Here is a 22,057-nt window from a genome sequence, read left to right on the forward strand (position 1 = left end):
CAGCAGCAAAGAGTAGACAGATTTAAAGTTTGAATGCAACAACGCGATAGCTCATGGAGATTGTGGCAAATCTGGTTGGTCTAACTGAAAGAGTAAACGCCCACATTCAGCTGATGACAATGCAGCTGATTAGGTTGGGAGAGAGAGAAATGTGAAGCATAGTTAGTCTTCCTGAAATAACTTATGATGAGCTTTATTTAAACTTCACAAAAAGAAAGCCAAATGTCTTTCTAAAGATTTTATTTTTTATTCATTTTCCAAGCTCTTTCTTGAGCCACCACCTCCATTTACATTTTTTACCAGCTGTGAGTAGAGCCTCCATGTTCTTTGTGCATTGCATTGTGGGACAATAGCATCCATCAACAGCTCACTCAACAATCAAGAGTTTTTTTAGTATGCACTTAAATGTTAAAAGTTAAATGTTAAATGTCTTATGGCTTTTTAGGTAACTACATTCTCGAAACCTGCTTAGAATTAGTGCGCTGTAGTGATTTGGGACACAGCTAGCGTTTTATTTGTTTAGTATACAGTAAAAAATAGCAAGTCTCAAAGAGGCCTGTGTAAAAAGTGTGTGTAGCAAAAACACTAAGAACATTACAATTAAAAGTAGCAGCGATATATTAAAAAATAAGCAGCAGTGACTTAGAATAATTGTAAAACTGAGACTGACCAGTGCCTATTCCAGCTCACTATCACTAGCAGGACAAATAGCAGTGCAGACAGCACTTTTCTAACCAGGAGCTGCTGTGTTTGTGTGTGGTTCTACTTCACCACTCTATAATCTTTCTCTCTTAGGTGGCAATCTCAGCAGTGGCCGGCATCCTGAAACAGCTAAAACGACCAAGAAAGAAAGTCGCTGTGAAGCCATCCGATATAAGTGAGTATAAGCACACAAACAACACAATAGCAATCATATACATTATACAACATTGACATAGTTCTTGTAGGAAAATCCAGCACTTTAAGTTGTCAAGGCCTTCTCTCAATCCAGCAATTTCAGCATTAGCAGTCCTTATTTAAATTAAATAGTACATCATGATGTACAGACTAATTGTGAGGCCATTTCCCATTGAGTAAACGAGAAGAACATTATACAAATCTACATTTGCTTTCTAGTAAAAGATAAATTGCCTTTTTTTTCCTATCTAGAAACTGGGCAACTTTCCAAGAGTTGGCAGTCACCACAAACACACACTCCCCTACAAATTAGACTCAAGACATGCTTACTGTATATGTGTGTTTATGACTTTTCTTGTGTTTGCATGTATGTTTAGGTGGTATCGAAGATCCAGAGGGTGTGTGTGTGGGGGATCGTGAAGGGAATCGCTGGCTGCAGTACGACAGCAACAACCTGCCTCTCAGTGAGGAACAGTGGGATTCTCAGCCGTATGTGGAGAAAACACACTGGGGCTACTATTCATGGCCAAGGTAATGAGAATGAGTGTTTAGGTGGTGGATTAAGAACCTGGAAGGCTGATTAACTGCTTGGTTGGATGGAGCTAAATAGCTGATTGACTTATCTGCCTGGTTGATTTGATGCTCGGCTTTGTGGCTAACTTTATGCTTGACTAACTGCTAAATGACCGATCTGGGCGACTGGATAACTAGCAGGAGTGTTGAACTGACTTCCTGTCACAGCCTGGCCCAGATAAGGCTTACTGAACGACTTACTGTCTGGCCTAGATAGAAGAATTGATGTATAGATGGAGGGCATGCTGGCTTGCTGACTAACTGACTTTATAATCATTCATTTATCCTTGCTGCTTATTTGAAGACAGTAGATGTGTCTATCCATATTTTTGTCAGTTTGTTGTTATCTATAAATCACAGCAGCCTCTTCTTTGTCTCCCGCTCCTTTCAGAGAAATGATGATCCATGCAGCTTCTGAAAAGCCAAAAGATGACCTGACGTACGAGGAGATGAGTGAGGTGCTCATACCGTACCACACACAAAATCTCCCACTGATGCCTCAGTATTACTATTATTACATTTGGTGTTTGTTTGTGTGCCACTCAGGGTGAGAAGATCATCTTTGAATATTTCTCGGACCCAGAATTTATTGACCAGCTTATAGAGTTTCTCTCTCTGGAGGATCGGAAAGGAAAAGACAGCTTTAATCCCCGACGCTTCTGTCTCTTCAAGGTGCAATTTAAACTCTCAGCCTCAATCGATCTGCCAAACCTTTTACAAAGAAGTGACACAGCATACCACCGCTGGCCAAGGCTGAATTGAACTCAGCAGAGCCAGAATTTGTGTCATCATCTGCTGTGATTCATTGTTCTCCATCAGACAGCTGACAGTTTACTTGCGTCAAACGAATGACTGTAACCTGTCCTTCTTTGATTTAAAAAAAAAAGATCTTCTCCACATATAACAACCCTCATGCTCACGTTTGATTGACAGGGGCTGTTTTGTAACTATGGAGACATGTTCCTGCCCTTACTATGGCCTCACCTAGAGCAGCTTGCCAGCGACCCCCATGAGAGCTCCCAGCGCTGTGTGTGTGAGATTACTGCAGGACTAATCAGAGGCAGCAAACTCTGGAGTTTCAGCAAGGTACCGGAGACACACACACACACACACAGCAACAAATACACACACTGCATTACTTTTTGATAAGAAAAGTCAATATTAATAAAAAACTTTTGTGTGTGTGTGTGTGTGTGTGTGTGTGTGTGTGTGTGTGTGTGTGTGTGCTCAGGTGGACAGGTTATGGCAGCTTTTGTGCCCTTTGATCAGGACAGCATTAACCAACATCACAGTGGAAAGCTACACAGACTGGGGCACCTGCATCGCTACTGCCTGTGTGAGTAGCTCACATGCATACAAATGCACCATAGAGACCATGCTGTAGTTTAGGGCTTGGGAAACAGAACTGGGGATTTATATGTATGTTTTCAATATATAAGATAACTTTTTTCAATCAATAAAACACACGAAGTGAAAATTGGATTTTTAAAACACAGTTTGCAGCACAAACACACCTGCTTTAGCCTTTTTAGTTTTTTGGTTATTTTTATGTTGCTAGCATTGCTCTATGGATGGCAATGTCGGTCTGTCCACCACTTTGGTCCGGACTGACATATCTCATCAACTACTGAACTGATTGAAATGAAATGTTACCGATATTCATGTTTCCCCCTGACATTTCCTCTAGTGCCACCATGCGGCGGACATTTATAATTTTGAGTGAAATTTCATTGACAACTAACGGATGGACTTCCATAAATGTGTACAGACATTCATGTTCCCTTCAAAATAAAGTTTAATAACTTTCACGTTTCATCTAGCGCCATCATCAGGACAACATTTTAAATTCTCCAGTTTTTTGTTTTATGACCAAATACCTGCAAAACTAATTTCATTCTTACCTCGTCTACCATAACTAGATAATGTTAGCTTGCTTACAAGCTAAACTAAGATGGTAACAATGGTAAAGATTACACCTGCTAAACCTCAGCATGTTACTGTATGTAATACAAAGACCACCTACAATTTTGAACCAGAGACTACTTTCTCTGTTACCATTGGAAGTAAAAGTATAGGAATATGTGCATACAGTACCTCAGTAGATCTGTTGCCCACCTAAAATAATAGTTCCAAAAATAAGCCTATTTTGTATTGCCTGCCATCTAACAGGAGGGCCGGGACCCCAGGAAACTCCACTGGCTGTTTGAGTTGCTGATGGAGAGCCCACTGAGTGGAGAGGGCGGCTCATTCAGGGACGCCAGGTGTGTGTGTGTGTGTGTGTGTGTGTGTGTGTGTGTGTGTGTGCGTGCCTGCGTGCCTGTGTGCCTGCGTGTGCCCATGTGCATGAATAGCTATACACACATAGTATATATTTATGTCATCTACAGTATTTCTGAGGTTTCTAATTTCAGGCTGCAGTAGTAACCTGAGCTGACGTATGCTGAGCTGTCTAGCCGCAATAACACAACAACCCTCCATCCCTCCATCCCCCCCCCTCTCTCTTTGTCTCGTCAGTTTGCTGTATGTGCTTCAGGGAGGTCTGGCCCAGCAGCAGTGGAGAGTTTCTGAACTGCTGCACAGGCTGCTGGCTTACCTGGAGCCCAAACTCACCCAGGTGTATAAGAATGTCAGGGAGCGCATTGGAAGGTACCAAATTAACTTGTTGTTATCTCTTCTGGGTTACATAATTGTCATTTAATAGGTTCATTTAATTAGTTTGTGTGCACTGTTTGGGCTGTTAAATTCTAAGCCTCTATCTAATCTAACCTCCATGTTTCTCTTTAACTGCTTCCATTCTGTATTTGTGACTCTTTTCTTTCTTCTCCTCCCTTACCCTCCTCTATCCTCCTTTCTCTCCAGTGTCCTGACCTATATCTTCATGATAGACGTGGCCCTGCCCCACACCGGGCCAACCTCCTCCCCCCACGTGGCAGAGTTTGTCACTCGGGTCCTAGAGCAGCTCAAGCCCCTCACATCGGAGCTGGAGATCCACAACCATGTCCACGAGGAGAACACCCAGGAGACAGACGAGTGCACCCAGGCTGTCAAACTGCTGAAGACGGGTCAGAATATGGATGCACTGTAAACTGTGTGGTGGATGGACATGGTGTAGACAGTGACTGTGGGAAAATATATATATACTAGGACAACTTGTTCTCTTGATGAAATAGACTGACACGCTGAAGCTAGATGAAACAACCTAAGAGCTGTGATCCCTTATTGATTTCACCTTTTAAATCTACTTTAAAGGGTAGTGAAGTGTAGATTAAGGGGAATTTAAGCCTTTCAAAAAAAAGTTATGGAAAGGAGTCTAACTCAATATTTCGTGGGTGTCTCTAATATTAACATTTTGTACAGGCCACATAGTTAGTAACTTGTACTAAATTGTATTATTGATTTTGTTTTCCTCTCAGTTACAGTCTCCAAAAGCTGTTAGATAAATTAGGTCCACTTTGGTTTTTAGCAATCTTTCTTTTTTATTATATCCCAGTAAAGTGTTAGTTCCCCCATATAATAAAAACATATTTTTATAAAGCAGTAGGTGTCTTTCAAAAAGATATTTAAAAAATAAAACTTCATAGATTTGGAGCAGATATTTCAATTTAGGTCAAGTTTTCTTATTTTTTGTTTCTTAGCACCTACTTCAGTTTTAAATGGTGGTATACTGGTTTACCAATGACTGAATTAAGATCTCATTTCTTGTCTTGCATTTTTGCTCTTTCAGTTTCTGGTACTACCCTGATCTCCATTATACAGATACATATCTGGTTATAAAATTATCCAAATCATTAGATACTAAATCATGATAGATTGTATTTTATTACCAGAACAAAGCAGTAAGGTCACAGCCCCAAGTCTGCTGTTTTTATTATTTGGCAGCAAACCAAAATCTCCTCCCTGTGTGTGTGTGTGTGTGTGTGTGTGTGTGTGTGTGTGTGTGTGTGTGTGTGTGTGTGTGTGTGCGCGCGCGTGCGCACGGATGTGCCATATGCAGTGCTGAAATGGTTGATGGCGAGTGCAGGGCGAACCTTTACCACTCCTGTTCAGCAGCAACTTCAGCTCCTGCCTCTACTCTTCAAGGTAAGAATACACACACACGCACACATGCACGCACGCACGCACACAGGTCCCTGCGCAGCATTATTACCCACTCAATCTTACTTGCCCATTAAACTCAATTTCTCTCTTCATTTACTCAAAATGGTGCGTAGCTCTGTGTCTTCCTACCTCTCTCCATCTCTCTCTCTGTTTCTCTCTCCCTGCAGATTGCCCCAGTGGAGATTGATGAGAGCTATGATGAGATGAAGCAGGATGCACGCATGTGTCTCTCTCTCATGTCCCAGGGCCTGCTGTATCCTGAGCACATCCCTCTAGTTCTGGCAGCGCTGGAAGAGGTAATATGCACACACTCAAACACACACACACACACACACTGCCACACCTGCCTGCTGTTAGTGTTTAGAGCCTATGCTGCCCAAGGTGTTGTTAGACTAAAAACAACCTGTGCTATTTTAATTTGCTTACTTTGTGATTTAGTTACAGCATTTCTGCTGTGAGTTTTGTATGTGAGTGGCACCCCTGTTGAGAAATTCTCGATACTCCAAGAACCATTGCGTCTGCAGTTTCATATTTAATAGTAACGTTAAAAGGATGAGAAAGCATTGCAAAAAAAAATGTTGTTTCACCTTGACTCCCAAACTTATTTTTATTTTATCTTGGAAACATGATCTCATGCGCACATGATCTCATGCGCACATGATCTCATGCGCACATGATCTTGCAATTTAGAGGAGTAGGTTGACATTTCGGAAAATACTTGCTTTCTCACCGAGAGTTAGATGAGAGAATTAATACCACTTGCATATCTGTATGCTAAATATAGAGCTAGTAGGTGGTTAGCTTAGCTTAGCATAAAGACTGGAAGCAGAGGCAAACAGCTATGGGGTGTCGTTTGTAAAGCGGCTCACGCTGAAAATAACAGCAAGATTTTGTCACATTTAGCTTCAAACAATGTTTAAAAAACTGGTATGAATTTTTGAGGGTCACTTTTTTGCACATTTAAAACAATATTTGTCAACTTAGAGATATTTTAAATAGTTAAAACCAAATATTAAATGTTACACCTAAATGTTAAATGTTAAATCTAAATCTAAATGTTAAATTTAAATCTAAATCTAAATGTTAAATCTAAATGCTAAATCTAAAGGTTAAATATAAATGTTAAATCTAAATCTAAATTGAAATGTTAAATCTAAATGTTAAATCTAAATCTAAATTTAAATGTTAAATCTAAATGTTAAATCTAAATGTTGAATCTAAATGTTAAATCTAAATGTTTCGAGATGCATTTTGAATGTGCATATTAGTTAAATATTTAGTTTCACCCGAAACATTTAGATTTAACATTTAACATTTACATTCAACATTTAGATTTAGATTTAGATTTAACATTTAGATTTAGATTCAACATTTATATTTAACATTTAGATTTAACAATTAGATTTAGTATTAGCATTTAGATTTAGATTTAACATTTAGATTTAACATTTAGATTTAGATTTAATATTTAGATTTAACATTTAGATTTAGATTTAAATTTAACATTTAGATTTAGATTTAACATTTAACATTTAGGTGTAACATTTAATATTTGGTTTTAACTATTTAAAATATCTCTAAGTTGACAAATATTGTTTTAAATGTGCAAAAAAGTGACCCTCAAAAATTCATACCAGTTTTTTAAACATTGTTTGAAGCTAAATGTGACAAAATCTTGCTGTTATTTTCAGCGTGAGCCGCTTTACAAACGACACCCCATAGCTGTTTGCCTCTGCTTCCAGTCTTTATGCTAAGCTAAGCTAACCACCTACTAGCTCTATATTTAGCATACAGATATGCAAGTGGTATTAATTCTCTCATCTAACTCTCGGTGAGAAAGCAAGTATTTTCCGAAATGTCAACCTACTCCTCTAAATTGCCATAAACAGCTAGCCGGGTTGTGAGGATAAAAAAATTATATATATTTTTTATTTGTCTAATATTTTGCTTTATAAATAAATACCTGCAACACTAATGTTCCCATCAGCCTCAATTGTACTTTGTGTTTAGTGATAACAATGTTTCATGCTAACAAGCTACACCAAGATGGTGAACAAGGTAAACATTATACCTGTTTACCATGACAATGTCACTGTAAGTATGTTAGCATGCTGACATTAACATTTAGCTCAAAGCACCACTGTTCCTATACAGCCTCACAGAGCTGCTATTTGATGGTAATGTTAGACGGGATGAGAAAGCATGTTGGCATAGTCATTGTTAGCATGTTAGCATTCTGACGTTCGCATTTAGCTGAAAGCACTGCAGCATTTATGTACAGCCTCACAGAACCCCCAGCATGGCTGTAGACTTTTAGTCTTATGCTAGAACTGAAAGATTTTCGTTGTATGACAGGTGACAATAAACCTTGATTAACTGGTAGAGAAGCGTATGATCTGATGCAAAATTATCATCTTGTTCTCACAAGATAATAACTTGTGCACACATCGTGTGAATCATGTGTCAGCAACGTAATATTTTGTTTGCACAAGTTACATAAAACTTAAAGGACTTGTGGCTATACAAACCCCAACCCATCTTTCTCTTTATCTTACTCCCTTTCCTTCCGATTTTTTTCTCTAGATGGCAGGCAGCAGATCGTGGCATGCACGCTTCTCAGTACTGACCTACCTCCAGATCATGGTTTTCTACAACTTGTTTACCCTGCTCAGTGTGCCTGCTGAGGTGCTCCGCATACGAAAGCTGGTGATGCAGCTGCTGCTTGATGAACAGCTTGAGGTAATGTATGCAGCAAAAGGCAGCCAACACTGGTTTAATACAGCCATTGCCCCTCTGCAAGTTATAATTGTCACAGGATTATAAATGGCCACTTATTGTCCCCTAGTTTCTCCTCACTAAATCTTAATCCCTCTTTTCTATTCACAGTTATTGCTTAAAAATAACCCTCTACATCTCTGCTCAGCTCTTAAGTTATTGTCCTGTTTTGATGCTTTCTCTTCTTTGGTTACAGGGATGTTGGTAGAGCACTATGGCCATTTTGCACTCCTTGTAGCTGGTTGTAATTTAAGTGATCTAAAAATAACATAAATCAATCTAATGCACGAAATAAAATGTAGCAAAGCATATTTGTTTTGACTGTTAATCTTGACCAACGGCTAATTATTTAATGTCAATTTATTGAATGCAATACAATCTACTTTACTACTCATGCACAGACTATACTGTAGAAGTATCTTCTAATATTGAGTTACGTCATCTTTTGTACAATCCATGTCTTACTTGTCCATAGGCTTTTAAAAACCCTCTTTAACCCTCTCTTTCCATTGATCTGGATGTACAGGTGAAAATCAATAAGCACTGAGCTTCACTCTGGTTGTCTAACTTACAAAAACAGTTGCTTCTATTAATATTTTGTAAACTGTAAGTGTACCGTACAGCTGGTGAATGTGTTGTTTATGTATCATTGTCTATTTCAATGCATCACCCGTCACTCAAGGCTTATTCATAATTTATGCAAAGTGATGCAGGAAGGCAGTGATGCTGCAAGTGAATTTTACCTCAGCTCAACTCAGCATCTATCCCTTCTTCTCCTATTTTTGCTCCTCCTCCTCTGTTCATCTCTGTCCCGTGTACCTCGCTTTCCCTCGATCTCCGTGCACTCTTTTAATAAATTGTGTATGCGTTTCTTGCCCTAAAACTACCTTGTGCTTTTCTCCGCTTCTCTTTGTCGGTTCTTCACAGGTCTCGTTTTTTCTTTCTCTCTCCTTGCTGTCCCTCCCTCTATTCCCCCCACCCCACACCCTTCCTCCTTCTCCCTGTAGGTGAGGGACATGGCAGGCACCACCCTCAGTGGTTTACTGCAGTGTCAGTTCTTCCCTCTGGACCCCAGTCTGCAGACACAGCTCCAGACGCTGAGTCAGACTTACCTCCCCAAGGCCAGAGGAGAGCTGGCCTCCACAGGTACACACACACACACACACACACACACACACACACACACACACACACACACTTACGTGCATGTCACAATCACACAGTGAGGCAATCACAGTAATACTTGCCCTATTACCCTTTCTTATCCCAGGGGAATTGTGAACCTTGAAATTCTAAGAGGCTCATTTTAACTCCCTATTTGTGTGTCTGTGTGTCTGTGTGTGTGTGTGTGTGTCTGTGTCTGTGTATGTCTGTGTATGTCTGTGTGTTCACAGACTTAGTGCGGCGACATGCTGGAGTGCTCGGCTTCAGTGCGTGCATCCTGTCGAGCCCCTACGATGTCCCAGACTGGATGCCTCAGATACTGATGGATCTGAGCGACCATCTCAACGACCCACAGCCTATAGAGGTACACACACACCCACACAGTCACATACAAACATCTAGCTCAACACAGTGTGAGCTGAAAGAATACAATTTCATTGTCCAATTGAGGAGAAAATTGTGTCTTTGGCCTTACTTCAGGCATGAAGAAGACATACAATGTAATCCGTAGCACAGTTTGAATAATACATTACAGTGATAGGGAGCCAATGATGATGATAATTTACTGCTTTTCCTGTTGCAAAGTGAAAGAGACAAAGAAAAGACAATGGAATACAGTTAAAGAATATATTTGCGAGTAGATGAATTACCTAGTCTGTTACAAAAGTGTCTGAAAAGAATAGTTGTACATGTTATATATAAAAATGGTAGAAGTAGCAGATTGTGTGCAGAATAATAAGGATATAATATCTTCATTAATTCAGGCTGACTGACTAATCTGTAGTCAAAATCAGTTTTGGTTGTCAAGCCACAGGCACCTCTTTCCTTCCTTGCTTCCTTAAAATATAATCTAATCATTTTTGTTTGAAGGCCATGATGTGAAATGAATGTACTTGATGTTTAAGTCATGAATACACCCTTGGTTGTACTGATCATCAGTTTAATTCCCTGTTTTTGTGTCCTTGTTTAACCACGCTAACTTTTCACCCCAAACTTGTTTCACTTTAAATAATTTCTATGTGGTGTCATGTCATTTCAACATCAATGTTATTATTACCTCATTAGTTTTTAATTAATGTAAACTAATGCTGAATTGTCAGCTGCTGTTGGATTCTACACTGCATTTTACATTGTGTGTCTCCAGATCAGCGATTGTTCTAGTTCTGCTGTTAAACGTGACGGTAGCTCTCATTGTAAGAACTGATAGTGGCTGTTATCAAAGGCTGTTATCAGCTACTTTTTCCGCCCCTGAATAACAAATGAAGCAACAGAAAGAACTCTTTACATCCTCCATTTAATGTAAAATGTCCTCATTTGGAGAAGCAAACACACCACTTTAAAATGTACATTTTTACTCCAGTGATGGAATATTGTGGTTCCATGGGCTACTCAATCTTTGAGGAGTCTGATATACTGTGGGTATATACAGGAATAATTTGGGTTATAATGTTAACAGTCTTCAAAGTAAGCTTTTATTTAAGTTTAGTATAAAAATGAATTGAAAATATCTTGTCAAATCCAAAATTAAGTAAGTTACTAAATAGAAGTATGGCCGCAAATCCTATGTTACATCTCACTTATCTAGAAGCCAATGATCTGTAGTTGAACAATTGGGAACTGGTATTCTTCTGCCGGCTATTGATGTCGGCAGATTCAAAAGTATTTAGGAGGGAAACAGACTATGTGATTTCCTTTTTTTTATTCTGCACTGTACACATAATTTAATAACTCAACGTTGATTTATGAGTTAACGATGAAATATTCAAACCATCACAAATTGGATTCGCTGTTTAAATTTGCTAACTTTGTCTCAAAAGCCTAAAAAAGAAGGCAAGATGGGACTATTTAATTAGTATTTACTCTGATTTCTCCAGGATCATCCTGTTTATTAAAGGTTTTTGTTTTTGATTTAGGAATTTGGTAAAAGAAATAATGTGTAACTACAGTAAAGGTAGTATTACCACAATGTAAAAATACTGTGTTACGAGTAAAAGTCCTACTTTCATAACTGTACTAAAGTACAGAAGTATTACAAACAAAATGTAGTTAAAGTATCAAGTACCCATTATACAGAAAATGCCCCTCTGTGTTTTATTATCATATATAATAGTATTAGATCATTATTTCTTATGCTTTAATGTGTAAATGGCATTTAACCGTTGAGGTGGGGCTGATTTTAACTACTTTAAAAACGGTTTAGTACTTTCATCAATAACAATGCAACAAATGTTGATCTTAATATACAAGGTAATTACTGTTGGCAAACAAGTGTAGTGGAATAAAAAGTGCAATGTTTACCTCTGAAATGTAGTTAAGTATAAAGTAGCGTATAATGGTAATACTTAAGTAAAGTACAAGTACTAAGTAAAGTAAAAGAATATTCTTAAGTACAGTGCTTGAGTAAATGTATTTATTACATTACACCACTGTTTTTTTCAGTATTGTTTAAAAATGTGTGCTTTTGCATTCTGGATCTGGCTTACATCAATTTGTGGTGTCTTCTAAGCCTATGCGAGCTGGGCATAGATGTACATATGTATTTTATTCACAATTCTATCTATCCCGTGGTGTCAGTAATGATGATCATGCTTGTTGTTCCAAGATGACGGTGAAGAAGACCCTGTCGGAGTTCAGACGTACTCACCACGATAACTGGCAGGAGCATCGGCAGTGCTTCACTGACGACCAGCTGCTCGTGCTCACAGACCTGCTGGTGTCGCCCTGTTACTACGCCTAGACAGCCAGCTGCCTTGCCAGGTCCTCTACAGACTGACTAACTACACCTTTTAACCGTGTTGGGATTGTCTGTTAAAATAATGTCCGATATTGTTTCAGTGGCTGAGAGCCCTGCCTCTGGTACCTCACGTGCCAATGTTGGCCTTCAGTAGCCCCAGTAAACCCAGCAGAAAAGCAGTCCTGGGCAAAACGGTTTCAAATATTTAACTTACTTGGCATGTTTATTTTGTCTCGCCAAGCAGCTCAGCAGCCCCAAAGGTGGCCACTTTATTTTAGAGATAATCCTTAGGGGTATCTTTATTTTATTGTTTAATATATTCAACCACTGATTTGCCCACATCTACCAGAAACCTCTGTATATTTTCAGATCACTATTTCTTATTACAGTGTTTCACTTTTAACTTACTAAAAAGATTTTAAAATACATAAAAAGTGTCCGTTCATTTACTAAATACAAGAAAAACGTGATGATATAAATATGTAGAATTAATGTAAATGTGTGTGTGTGTGTGTGTGTGTGTGTGTGTGTGTGTGTATATATATATATATATATATAATCAAATACTTCAAACTCTATGGTATCTACACTATCTAATGGTTTCTACAGTTGTAATGTGACCCAACACTAATCATGCAATGTCATGCTTCTAATACTGTATATGTATTACTTAAAGTGCTCATATTATGCTTTTTGGCTTTTTCCCTTTCCTTTATTGTGTTATATATCTTTTTTGTGCATGTTATAGGTTTACAAAGTGAAAAAGCCCAAAGTCCACCCCAAAGAGACTTACCATCTCCAACAGAAAACACTGTTCACAAACTGCTTGAAACAGCTCTATTGTAGTCCAGCCTTTACTTCCGTGACAAATGTGCGTCATTTTGCATCACTTTGTAACGCGTTATAATGCTCGCCTAGCTGCTAGTGTGGCACGCCCTCAAACCGCCATGTCCAGGAGACAGTGCAGAATTAAAACGTTACGTATGAAAGATTAATTTGTTAACATTTAAATAACTTACCACTCTAAAATGTCTTGCTCCAGTCTAGGTTGTGAAGCTGGTTTGGGTTGTTCTGCCTGTGTTTTGGGATCAGACTCATGGGTTGTTTTTTTTATCACACTAGCTTCCTTGCCTACTCTGCTTCTGACTGGCTAGTAGTCCTTACCTAGGTACTGCGCATGTGTGACTCCCAACAACAATGGGATAGAAGTGAGATGGCTCACTCAGTGCATATTAAACCATGTAAACCTCATCTGGTACAACCTCTAAATACAATTATGAACCTCAAAATGAGCATAATATGAGGTCTTTAATATTGATAGAAATTATGTAAATGATATAAATGTGTATAACACAAACATATATTGATGTATAACATGTTGTAATATAATTTTATCATATTCCTGAACAGCCCAATGAGTTGTATTATACAATAGCTCAACACTGAGAATTTACTGTTTTCTGTTAAATAAATGCATTGCATCGTTTATAAACAGATGTATTTTATTTTAGAGAGGAAGAATGAGTGTGGCATGCTGTCTTTTTCTGTGTACATCCATATCACATAGATGCCCACAGCAGATTATGTTCTGAACAGAGACAGAGATCAAACATAGATGTTTCTTTCTGCACGGATAGTTTTTAGTTCGGTTATACAGATGCTGCTACAAACCACAGCCAATTTACACTGGTAACGGGTTTCAACTGTGTGTGTGTGTGTGTCTTTAAGAAAGACAGGATCACAGATAGAGTTGTCACTATTTGTATTCTGCACGTTGATTTTTTCTGATGCAGTGCTTTTGACTTTGATGTGTTCACTGTACTGAGACGTTTGCTGGCAGAATGAGTATAGCTTTTGTACAATCTGAAAGTGTGATTACAGTAGTATGGTGATGATACCTGCCCTGAAACTTGGTTACCATATCAAAAGAAGAAATCAAGGACATTTACCAAGGAAGGATTACCTGGTTAGAGAATAACTTTAGAAAGAGTCCTGTTAACGTATTTGTGCATGACTGATGATTTTCCCAAACCTAATATTCAGTTTTTGTTTTGGAGATTAGAAACAGTATCACAGGTTGTCTGGCTGACCTGGTTTTCTTTTTTAAATATTATTTAAATAATTTAAATTTGAAGGTGAGGTAATCAAATGATGGTTCCATCAGTTTTGTTTATTTCTCTCGAGAGATTTTGGTCTGTGTTGTTTTTCTCTGCTCTTTTCATGGGCTTTGAGTGCACCAAAAAACCATGTACTTAAATGTAATGTACTGAAATAATACTGCTCTGGTTTCCACTTTTTTAACAAAATAAACCTACTGGAAATGTTACGTCAGCACTATGTTGCAGCCAGCAGTACACGCATACATCACATGATATGTAAACATTAATAGAAACAGACCAAATGTATATGTGAATGTAGATTTATTCACTCAGAATATATTTATTAATTCAAAACATTCATCGCTTGCGCTGTTTTATATTGTACAAGGTGTGAATTGAAAAGTTTATCCAAAGCGTATTTTGTGATCACCCTTATTTTTAGGCAGCTTTCAAGTGTTGTTTTGCATGAGACAAAATGGTGACATTTACAGTATTGTAGTGTCACACTAAAATTGGACTTTGTCAACATATTTTCTGTACCTTACAACTATCCTTATTGGCCCCATGTATATCTTAAACCTGATATTATTTAACAAATCCAGCCTGGTATACATTATTTAAGTCTTATTTATTATCTAAACACAATCAACTTGTTTGTAAGTGTTTCTGCCCATTGTGTAGTCTCTCTCTCACTAAAGTTTCTAGAGAAAACAGGTGTGTGTCTGAGTCCTCAGGCAAAATTGTTCTCACAGCGTCAGCCAGCTGAAACAGGTACTCAGTGTTTTTCCCGCTTGGACCGGTAGAGTTGATGATCTGGTTGGCTATCTCCTCCAGTGAGGCGGGGCCGAGGTAGTCTGGATTGTCCTGAGAGCCGATGTAGAGCAGCATCTCGCTGGGCGGGGGAGAGAGTGGTGGACGGGGGTGAAAGGTCACAGTGATGACCTCATAACCACCTTTTTCTCTGTAGTCCAGGTAACTCTTCACTTCCTTCTCTCGGCCTGTCGGCAGCTTGTAGGCAACACCCCAAACGCATCCCTGGAGTGAAAGAAGAAAAAGAGGTAGAGCTGGGCAATATATCGATATTATGTCGATATCGTGATATGAGACTAGATATCGTCTTAGATTTTGGATAACGTAATATGGCATAAGTGTTGTGTTTTCCTGGTTTTAAAGGCTGCATTACAGTAAAGTTATGTCATTTTCTGAACTTACCAGACTGTTGTAACTGTTCTATTATTTGCCTTTACCCACTTAGTCATTATATCCACATTACTAGTGCTGCACCTAAACCTTCCAATGGCAGGTGAAAGTGTCTTTGTCTCACATCATGCATGTATGCCAATAAATAAAATATCTGTGACGATCCACAAGCTTTAGTCAAGCAGTATAACTTTCCATACAGTTGCATGTATTGAATTGTTAGTTGCAGCTTTATTACAAATTAATGAGTGCAGGCCAGGGTTTTCCCTGCCAGTATAAGGTTTAGGTGCAGCACCCGAGTTGTTTTGGGCAGCACCCACCCCCCCAATACAATGATCTTGAATGACCTGTAACAGCAAATGAGACTAACAGTGAAAAGAACGTAATTTTTGTATTGTTTTTAGTCTGCCTGGGTTCGATTTTTCCCGCGCAGTCACAGAACGATTTGCGGCAGGTAGACGGCGCTACAGTAACACATTCTGATGGGCCAAACACCGAAAAGCCTGTGTTAGCGTATCCAGCCTTTTGAGCCAGGTAAAAGGAGGCCTACTTGTATTTTAATGTTATTTTACAAGTTATCTGCTGTAGTTATAGCTGATAGTGGGGCAGGACCATCACAGAAAAGAAGGAAATTAAACGAAGAACTAAAAGCTAAAAGGGAAAGTGAAAGACGACTGGCGAAATCTGAGCCAATCTCGGTCGTGCTTTCAACAGATGGAGACAATTATGGGATTGTAGCTAAGCATGGATGTATTAAGAGAACTGTTTGTAAGTGATTCAAAAACGTCCCCGAATTGGCCCTCAGGTATGTAATATGTCTATTTCATTCATAAAATAACTTTACAATGCGCGATGTGATTGTACGTCAGTAGCCGACACTAAATTATGTCCCCCTTAGTGCGGACGTTTTATTTCTTTTACTCCGTGTTTGTGTTGGCTTACTATTTTCTTTTCCATGGCCCCCCTGTAACGTTACTTGTGTAAAGAGTCTGTGGGTTTCATGAAATGCGCTATATAAATCTAAGATATTATTACGTTGGTTGCTACAACAATCTTTTAATGCTTTGGCTCGTGACACAGTGACAGTGATACCCGGTTTAGCTCACGAGACATCCAAAGTAGGCTAAGTTACCGTATACAACACTTGAAATGCAACGATGCATCTGTAACTTATTCTTTTATTGTAATGAATGATTTTCTGTCTGAGCAAAACATTTATCGCAACTGTATGTCCTCCTCTGTAATACAGTGGGCAATACAGCACCATAAAGAAAAGACCTTTACGACAGCAGGTGTGGTAAAAACACTACCGCTTTTTGTCCAAAGCGGCCACTAGAATCAACACAAACTGAAAGTTACATACTGTATAGCCACTTTAAATTAAGGAGGGGCATGTCTTACCTCAGGATCCTCCACCAGTGTCACCACCCGGCCAGGCTGTAAAGGACACAGAGGCACAAGCATGTTAAAGGGGATAGAATGCAAAACCGATTTTAGTTTGGTGGGTAAATAGGACATACATAGAACCTCAAAATCCCATTGACATCCCTTTCCTCTGCAAATCTCACAATTTGAAACTGCCTCTGAAAACGGGCAAATCTCAACGAAGCTAATAGTTGACGTCAACTCGGTGGCTCCTCCTTACTTGGCTCTAGTCTCTACCTTTGTCACGCCCCAACATTTATATAGGCTACACCACTGATCTGAGATCAGGTAGTCTTCTGAATAGGTCGCGCATATCTCAGAAATTGTATATATTGTTCATCTGCTATTTTATCACTAAATTCACTTCTGATACCTTTTTATGCGAGAAATCAACCATGTAGAGGTCAAATATGGGCCGTTTTACGAAAATTGATGGCTAATTGCAAATTTTGTCCGACTGTGTGTCGGAGTTCAGCGGCCGGTGCTGCCTGGGTTGCTGCCTCACCGCCGGGCCTGTCCTCCTTCACAGACCCCGGCCAGCTGTGAGCTAGATGGAGCTCAGTCACGGCCAGCAGCCCGCGGTGCTCGATACCCGCGCAAAGTCACCGTTTCTGGACTACAAAACGCCTCTGCCCTGACAGAGCTCCAGGGCCTGCAGCTCGCTGTTCTCCCTCCCCTCTTCCTGCTAAATGGCCGGTGTGTGTAAGTGAGAGTGCGGTCAGTGAGCTTGTTACGCCCGCAATCTCTTACCACAGGTTTCAGTTAATCTTATAATGGATATGTGTGTTGAGTTATTTAAACAAACAATCAGGGAAATAAACACCTCTTGTCCGCAAGTGAGCTGGGGAGCTCTATCAATGAGAGCTAGCTTGCCTCCTCCTAACAAGACCTCTGAAATTCACAAAAATGCATTAAATTGAAATCGGACAAAAGTGTTAGCTAAGCTTTGTAAGACCTTAGGGTAACTGTGATATACATGCCGTGACGAAATTCAAAGTGTAAATATACTATAGTTATGCCGAAAGTGTAGCTGCGATCTTTTCCCATAGGAATGAATGGGACACATAGCCTAGCTAGCAGCTCCTCCTAACGAGACCCCTCAAATTCACAAAAATGCCTTAAATTGAAATCGGACAAAAGTGTTAGCTTTGTAAGACCTTAGGGTAGCTGTGATATACATGCCGTGACGAAATTCAAACTGTAAATATACAATAGTTATGCCGGCAGCTGAAGCCCCTGTAGTCCAGTAACCCAGAAACGGTGTCTTTGTCCTGGGTATGGAGCCCAGCAGGCTGCCGCTTTCTCGTCAGACTGTGTGGAGCTCCTGAAGTCCGACACGTCTTACCAAATTTGCAATTAGCCATACATTTTCGTAAAACGGCCCATATTTGAGCTTTATATAGTTGATTTCTCGCATAAAAAAGTCTCAGAAGTGAATTTAATAACGAAATAGCAGACAAACAATGTATAACGTTGCAGTGTCTGAAATATGAGACCTGCTGTCTCGTCTCCAATGTATGTGTATGTGGTTCGCTCAACCAATCAGTGCGCAGCTCATCTAAATATTCATGAAAATACCATATTTGGAAGAAAAGCTCTTGTTCCAAATAGAGCCATATTCACAGGGTAGTTAAGGGCCCATAGAATAGCACTCGGGCAATTTTCAGCCAAACCAATGTTGCATACCCTATTAGGAGACCTTAAGGAACAGTGTGAAATACCCTATATAATCATTCTATCACCCCTTTAAGGAAATAAGCAGGATTATGTAGAAGTCATATTATAAAAATTATATTTACTACATACTATACAAATGTCAACAAAACAAAATATGGTTGTTTTATGGAAATGTAATGGGAGTAATACAAGCTACGGTAGCATATACACTGTAATGAATAACCTGTAACGTTAATGTTTAAATCCCCCTAATAATAATGAAAAATAAAAATAAAGTAAAGGGATACCTGATACATAACACCACAATGAGCTGCTGTATGAGATCTAACCATAGACTGTATGGGTCTAGACACTGACTAGACTATCTCTTTTTAAGAGATAGGCCTAAATAATGACTTGTGGATCTAATCTAAATGGCAACATCCTAAAATTTCTCTCCGTCCTACTCTTTAATACAGTAACTTAGTAGTTAAGGTAGTAGCATTAGCTACTGTATAACGATACAGTTTTTTTGATGGCCAGCTAGCTAGCTAACGTTAAGGTTACAGACCAAATGTGTTGTGTTTTAAAGTAAATTAACAATGTCAACAGACTGTCAAATTTGTACTTATCTTTCTGTGTTTGCACAATAATTTAAAACTAAAAACTAGAATTTTTTAAAAGTTTTTGTTACTTATCCCATTATATGTTTTTGTTTACATTTCATATCCTGCTTTCCCCGGATTTTGCCCTAACGACATCTGACAAATCAACACTGAGCACACACACATGGCAACCTTGCATCAGTTATTGCGACTGTTAACGTTATATATATCCCAAAGAGAACAGCGTATGCTCACCTTACCCGGTACTCCTCGGTGGTCGGTACTGCCCTGCCAAAACCGACGGCTGAAGCCTTTTATGTAGCCTACTCTTGTTTCCTCATAAGGAAAATCCACTTTCCATATAAGGGACCCGTAACCGAAAACCCACATACCGTAATAAGACACGCTAAGCTAACCGTTACCGTGGCGACAACGAGGACGGTTCAATCAGAACTAACGTTAACGGTCAACGTGTTAGGACTGTTACACCTGCAACAGCGATGTTTTAACAGTAATAACACGCGCTCATTTTTAGCTCTGTCCCAGGACTAGATGTTCAAATCATCTGTATTACGTAAGCACGCGTACTTCCGCTAAACAACTTTCACTATAAAGCGCATTTTCCGATCATAGTGCACATTTTTTGATAACATTAAGCATTTAGTGGGGTTCTTTGCAGCTAATCACACTACAGTGTTGTTTTTTCATAGCGTTTTGTTTTTTCACCCTATGTCGTATCACTATGGCATGTATTTAAGATCTGTTCGCTTTTATTTCGAAGGTAAATCGCCATTCTGCCATTACATTCTGTTTTTTTATGTGTAATTTGAGGCAAATGGGCCGGACAAAGAGAACCACTGTCAAACCTTTCAACTACAATACGTTTTTTTAATGTCTTTTTTTTTTTAAGTTAGCAAATTGCCATGACAGAGAGCTCCATATAAAGAATGTATTTTTTTTTAAATGTTATCTATTTATTTTATGTTTGTCAGTAAACTATAATTGTTTTTAGTTATTATTGTTTTAAAACTTTAAGTTTCTGTTAAAACCAGGCAAACCAGAAATGTTCTTGCCAGCCAATAAAAGTTGTTTTCCACATATAGGCTAAAGAAATGGTAACATATTGATAAAAAAAACAAAAAAACAATAGAGACAGCAATTTCTGAAGAATGTTATTCTTTTTTATGATCTGAATGACCTATTGATTAATGTGTCCAAGTTCCTAGTTCTTCATAGGCTACCTTTCATATGCACCCATCCATTTATTTTCAATACATGTCCACTTGTGCTTATGCATGTGTTAAAACATAAACTGGGACAAATAACCCAGGGAATATGGGCTTCAGTCCTGACACCAGGGGGTGCTGAGTTTCTATTACCCACAGTGTAATACTATACAGTATTCATAGTGTGTTCTCCCAAATAACATGCTACCCATGTATGCCATGTGAGCATTGATTCAGAACCAAAACCAAGTGGACAGCCACAGTCTAGCCTGTAATGTCAGCTCAATGAACATGAGCCGTGCTCATTCTTCTGCCTCTGAGAGAATCTGGTCAGCAAACCTTTTACGTAAATTACCAGCCTTGAGTTTGGAGAGGCAGATCTGTAGTTAAAATCCACAGCTGGGCTGGAAAATGCTGCTGAGGAAAAGATACCCTTGTTCCAAACACCATTACCAAACCCGGTGCAGTGGAGCTGGTTACTGAAGGTCAGCTATCAGGTGGGAATGGGTGTAAATGTGTGTGAAGTATACAGAAAAATGTCATAGCACTTCTTGAAATTTAAAGCATGTAAATACAGCTGTTTCAAATGCTGTGAGCATGATAGTTATATTAACTATAAACCTTTACAGAGCTACACAGAAGTGTACTTACATCCTGCTCCAAATATCTTAAACCACATGTACACATAATCGTTATCTCATTTATTTGTGGTTTAACAAAAGCTTACAAAATGTACAATTGGTACTGTGGTGGGCTCACCCTTTTGTGCAGCATTTGTCTTTGACAGGGACACATTTGTAGGGAAAATTATTATGATGACAAACAACAGAGAAATGTAGGGAAATATATACAGTCCCCTTTACAGTACAGTTTGTTTATCTAGGAAAAGAAGCAGTTTTCATGATGAGAAATATGTTTTATTTGTTGAAGAAACATGCAGTATGTACCTTTACTAGATGAATTGGACAAATTTGTTATCGCTTGTTTGGAAGATGGAAAACAAAGATGTTGCAGTAAATATGAATATAACTCAAGAGGAATGGATGTGAAGAGAATTTACTGGAAAAACATTGAGTCATTTAAACACTATAGTCTGAAGCTTTCAGTACTAATATCGACCATGCAATTAAATGACTTCAAAACACCAAATTAAATCTAATGTAATCCACTCTTTATTCCTGATGTAACCAAATGAGACACTGTATCAGCACTATAATCAAAGTATATCAAATAAGTAATTATTGCAAAAACAATTTAATCAGTTCTGGTATGTGGCCTTGCCCTCATGTCTTCCTCCATCAGCATTTTTCTCCCATTTTCCATACGTGTTACATTACCTTTGTTTTATTCTCACAGGCATTCTTTCTCTCTGACAAGCACATCTCAGTTTTCAGTCTCTTTCCACTGTGCTCCACTTCTCTTAGTGTTCTTTCTTCATCTCCAGAGTTGTTGCTAAACGTTCTTGTTTTCTTCCATCTTCTGTTAATTCATTGGGGAGGTGACAAAGAAAGAGACTTACTCCACCCTTTTCTTTTTTTACTTTAGTCTTTATAGCTTCTTTTCATTTAGGAAAGTCTGCATTTTACCCCAAACATCTCATCTGAT

At 38.8% G+C, this 22,057-nt stretch overlaps 2 protein-coding genes across 2 annotated transcripts in view; one reads left to right on the forward strand and one right to left on the reverse strand.

The window, feature by feature from the left end:
• LOC116061389 (proteasome activator complex subunit 4B-like) overlaps nucleotides 1-12,447 on the forward strand; it is a 36,109-nt gene extending 23,662 nt beyond the window's left edge. Inside the window, exons 33-47 of the mRNA XM_031315569.2 lie at nucleotides 796-877; nucleotides 1,275-1,428; nucleotides 1,862-1,928; nucleotides 2,017-2,142; nucleotides 2,404-2,556; nucleotides 2,702-2,806; nucleotides 3,640-3,731; nucleotides 3,985-4,116; nucleotides 4,330-4,532; nucleotides 5,465-5,550; nucleotides 5,736-5,864; nucleotides 8,152-8,307; nucleotides 9,351-9,489; nucleotides 9,738-9,871; nucleotides 12,110-12,447. Coding sequence (XP_031171429.1) covers nucleotides 796-877; nucleotides 1,275-1,428; nucleotides 1,862-1,928; nucleotides 2,017-2,142; nucleotides 2,404-2,556; nucleotides 2,702-2,806; nucleotides 3,640-3,731; nucleotides 3,985-4,116; nucleotides 4,330-4,532; nucleotides 5,465-5,550; nucleotides 5,736-5,864; nucleotides 8,152-8,307; nucleotides 9,351-9,489; nucleotides 9,738-9,871; nucleotides 12,110-12,244 — 1,893 coding nt within the window. The 3' untranslated portion in view covers nucleotides 12,245-12,447. The remainder of the gene's footprint in view (nucleotides 1-795; nucleotides 878-1,274; nucleotides 1,429-1,861; nucleotides 1,929-2,016; nucleotides 2,143-2,403; nucleotides 2,557-2,701; nucleotides 2,807-3,639; nucleotides 3,732-3,984; nucleotides 4,117-4,329; nucleotides 4,533-5,464; nucleotides 5,551-5,735; nucleotides 5,865-8,151; nucleotides 8,308-9,350; nucleotides 9,490-9,737; nucleotides 9,872-12,109) is intronic.
• A 2,197-nt stretch (nucleotides 12,448-14,644) lies between these two features.
• chac2 (ChaC, cation transport regulator homolog 2 (E. coli)) lies at nucleotides 14,645-19,813 on the reverse strand. The gene is made up of 3 exons (XM_031315690.2): nucleotides 19,482-19,813; nucleotides 16,942-16,977; nucleotides 14,645-15,375 (listed from the first exon to the last, which is right to left on the reverse strand). The coding sequence occupies exons 1-3, from the start codon at nucleotides 19,614-19,616 to the stop codon at nucleotides 14,986-14,988; spliced, it is 561 nt and encodes a 186-aa protein (XP_031171550.1). The 5' UTR covers nucleotides 19,617-19,813; the 3' UTR covers nucleotides 14,645-14,985.
• Between the last annotated feature and the right edge of the window lie 2,244 nt (nucleotides 19,814-22,057).

Source organism: Sander lucioperca, chromosome 22, assembly GCF_008315115.2.
Source record: "Sander lucioperca isolate FBNREF2018 chromosome 22, SLUC_FBN_1.2, whole genome shotgun sequence".
NCBI lineage: Eukaryota > Metazoa > Chordata > Actinopteri > Perciformes > Percidae > Sander > Sander lucioperca.

Excerpts from the sequence above, each read along its gene's own strand:
- chac2 (XM_031315690.2), bottom strand. The coding sequence starts at position 19,616 with ATGTGGGTTTTCGGTTACGGGTCCCTTATATGGAAAGTGGATTTTCCT. Across the intron at positions 16,978-19,481 it reads ACCGAGGAGTACCGGGTAAG|CCTGGCCGGGTGGTGACACT; the intron begins GTGAGCATACGC and ends TGTCCTTTACAG. Across the intron at positions 15,376-16,941 it reads CACTGGTGGAGGATCCTGAG|GGATGCGTTTGGGGTGTTGC; the intron begins GTAAGACATGCC and ends CTTTCACTCCAG.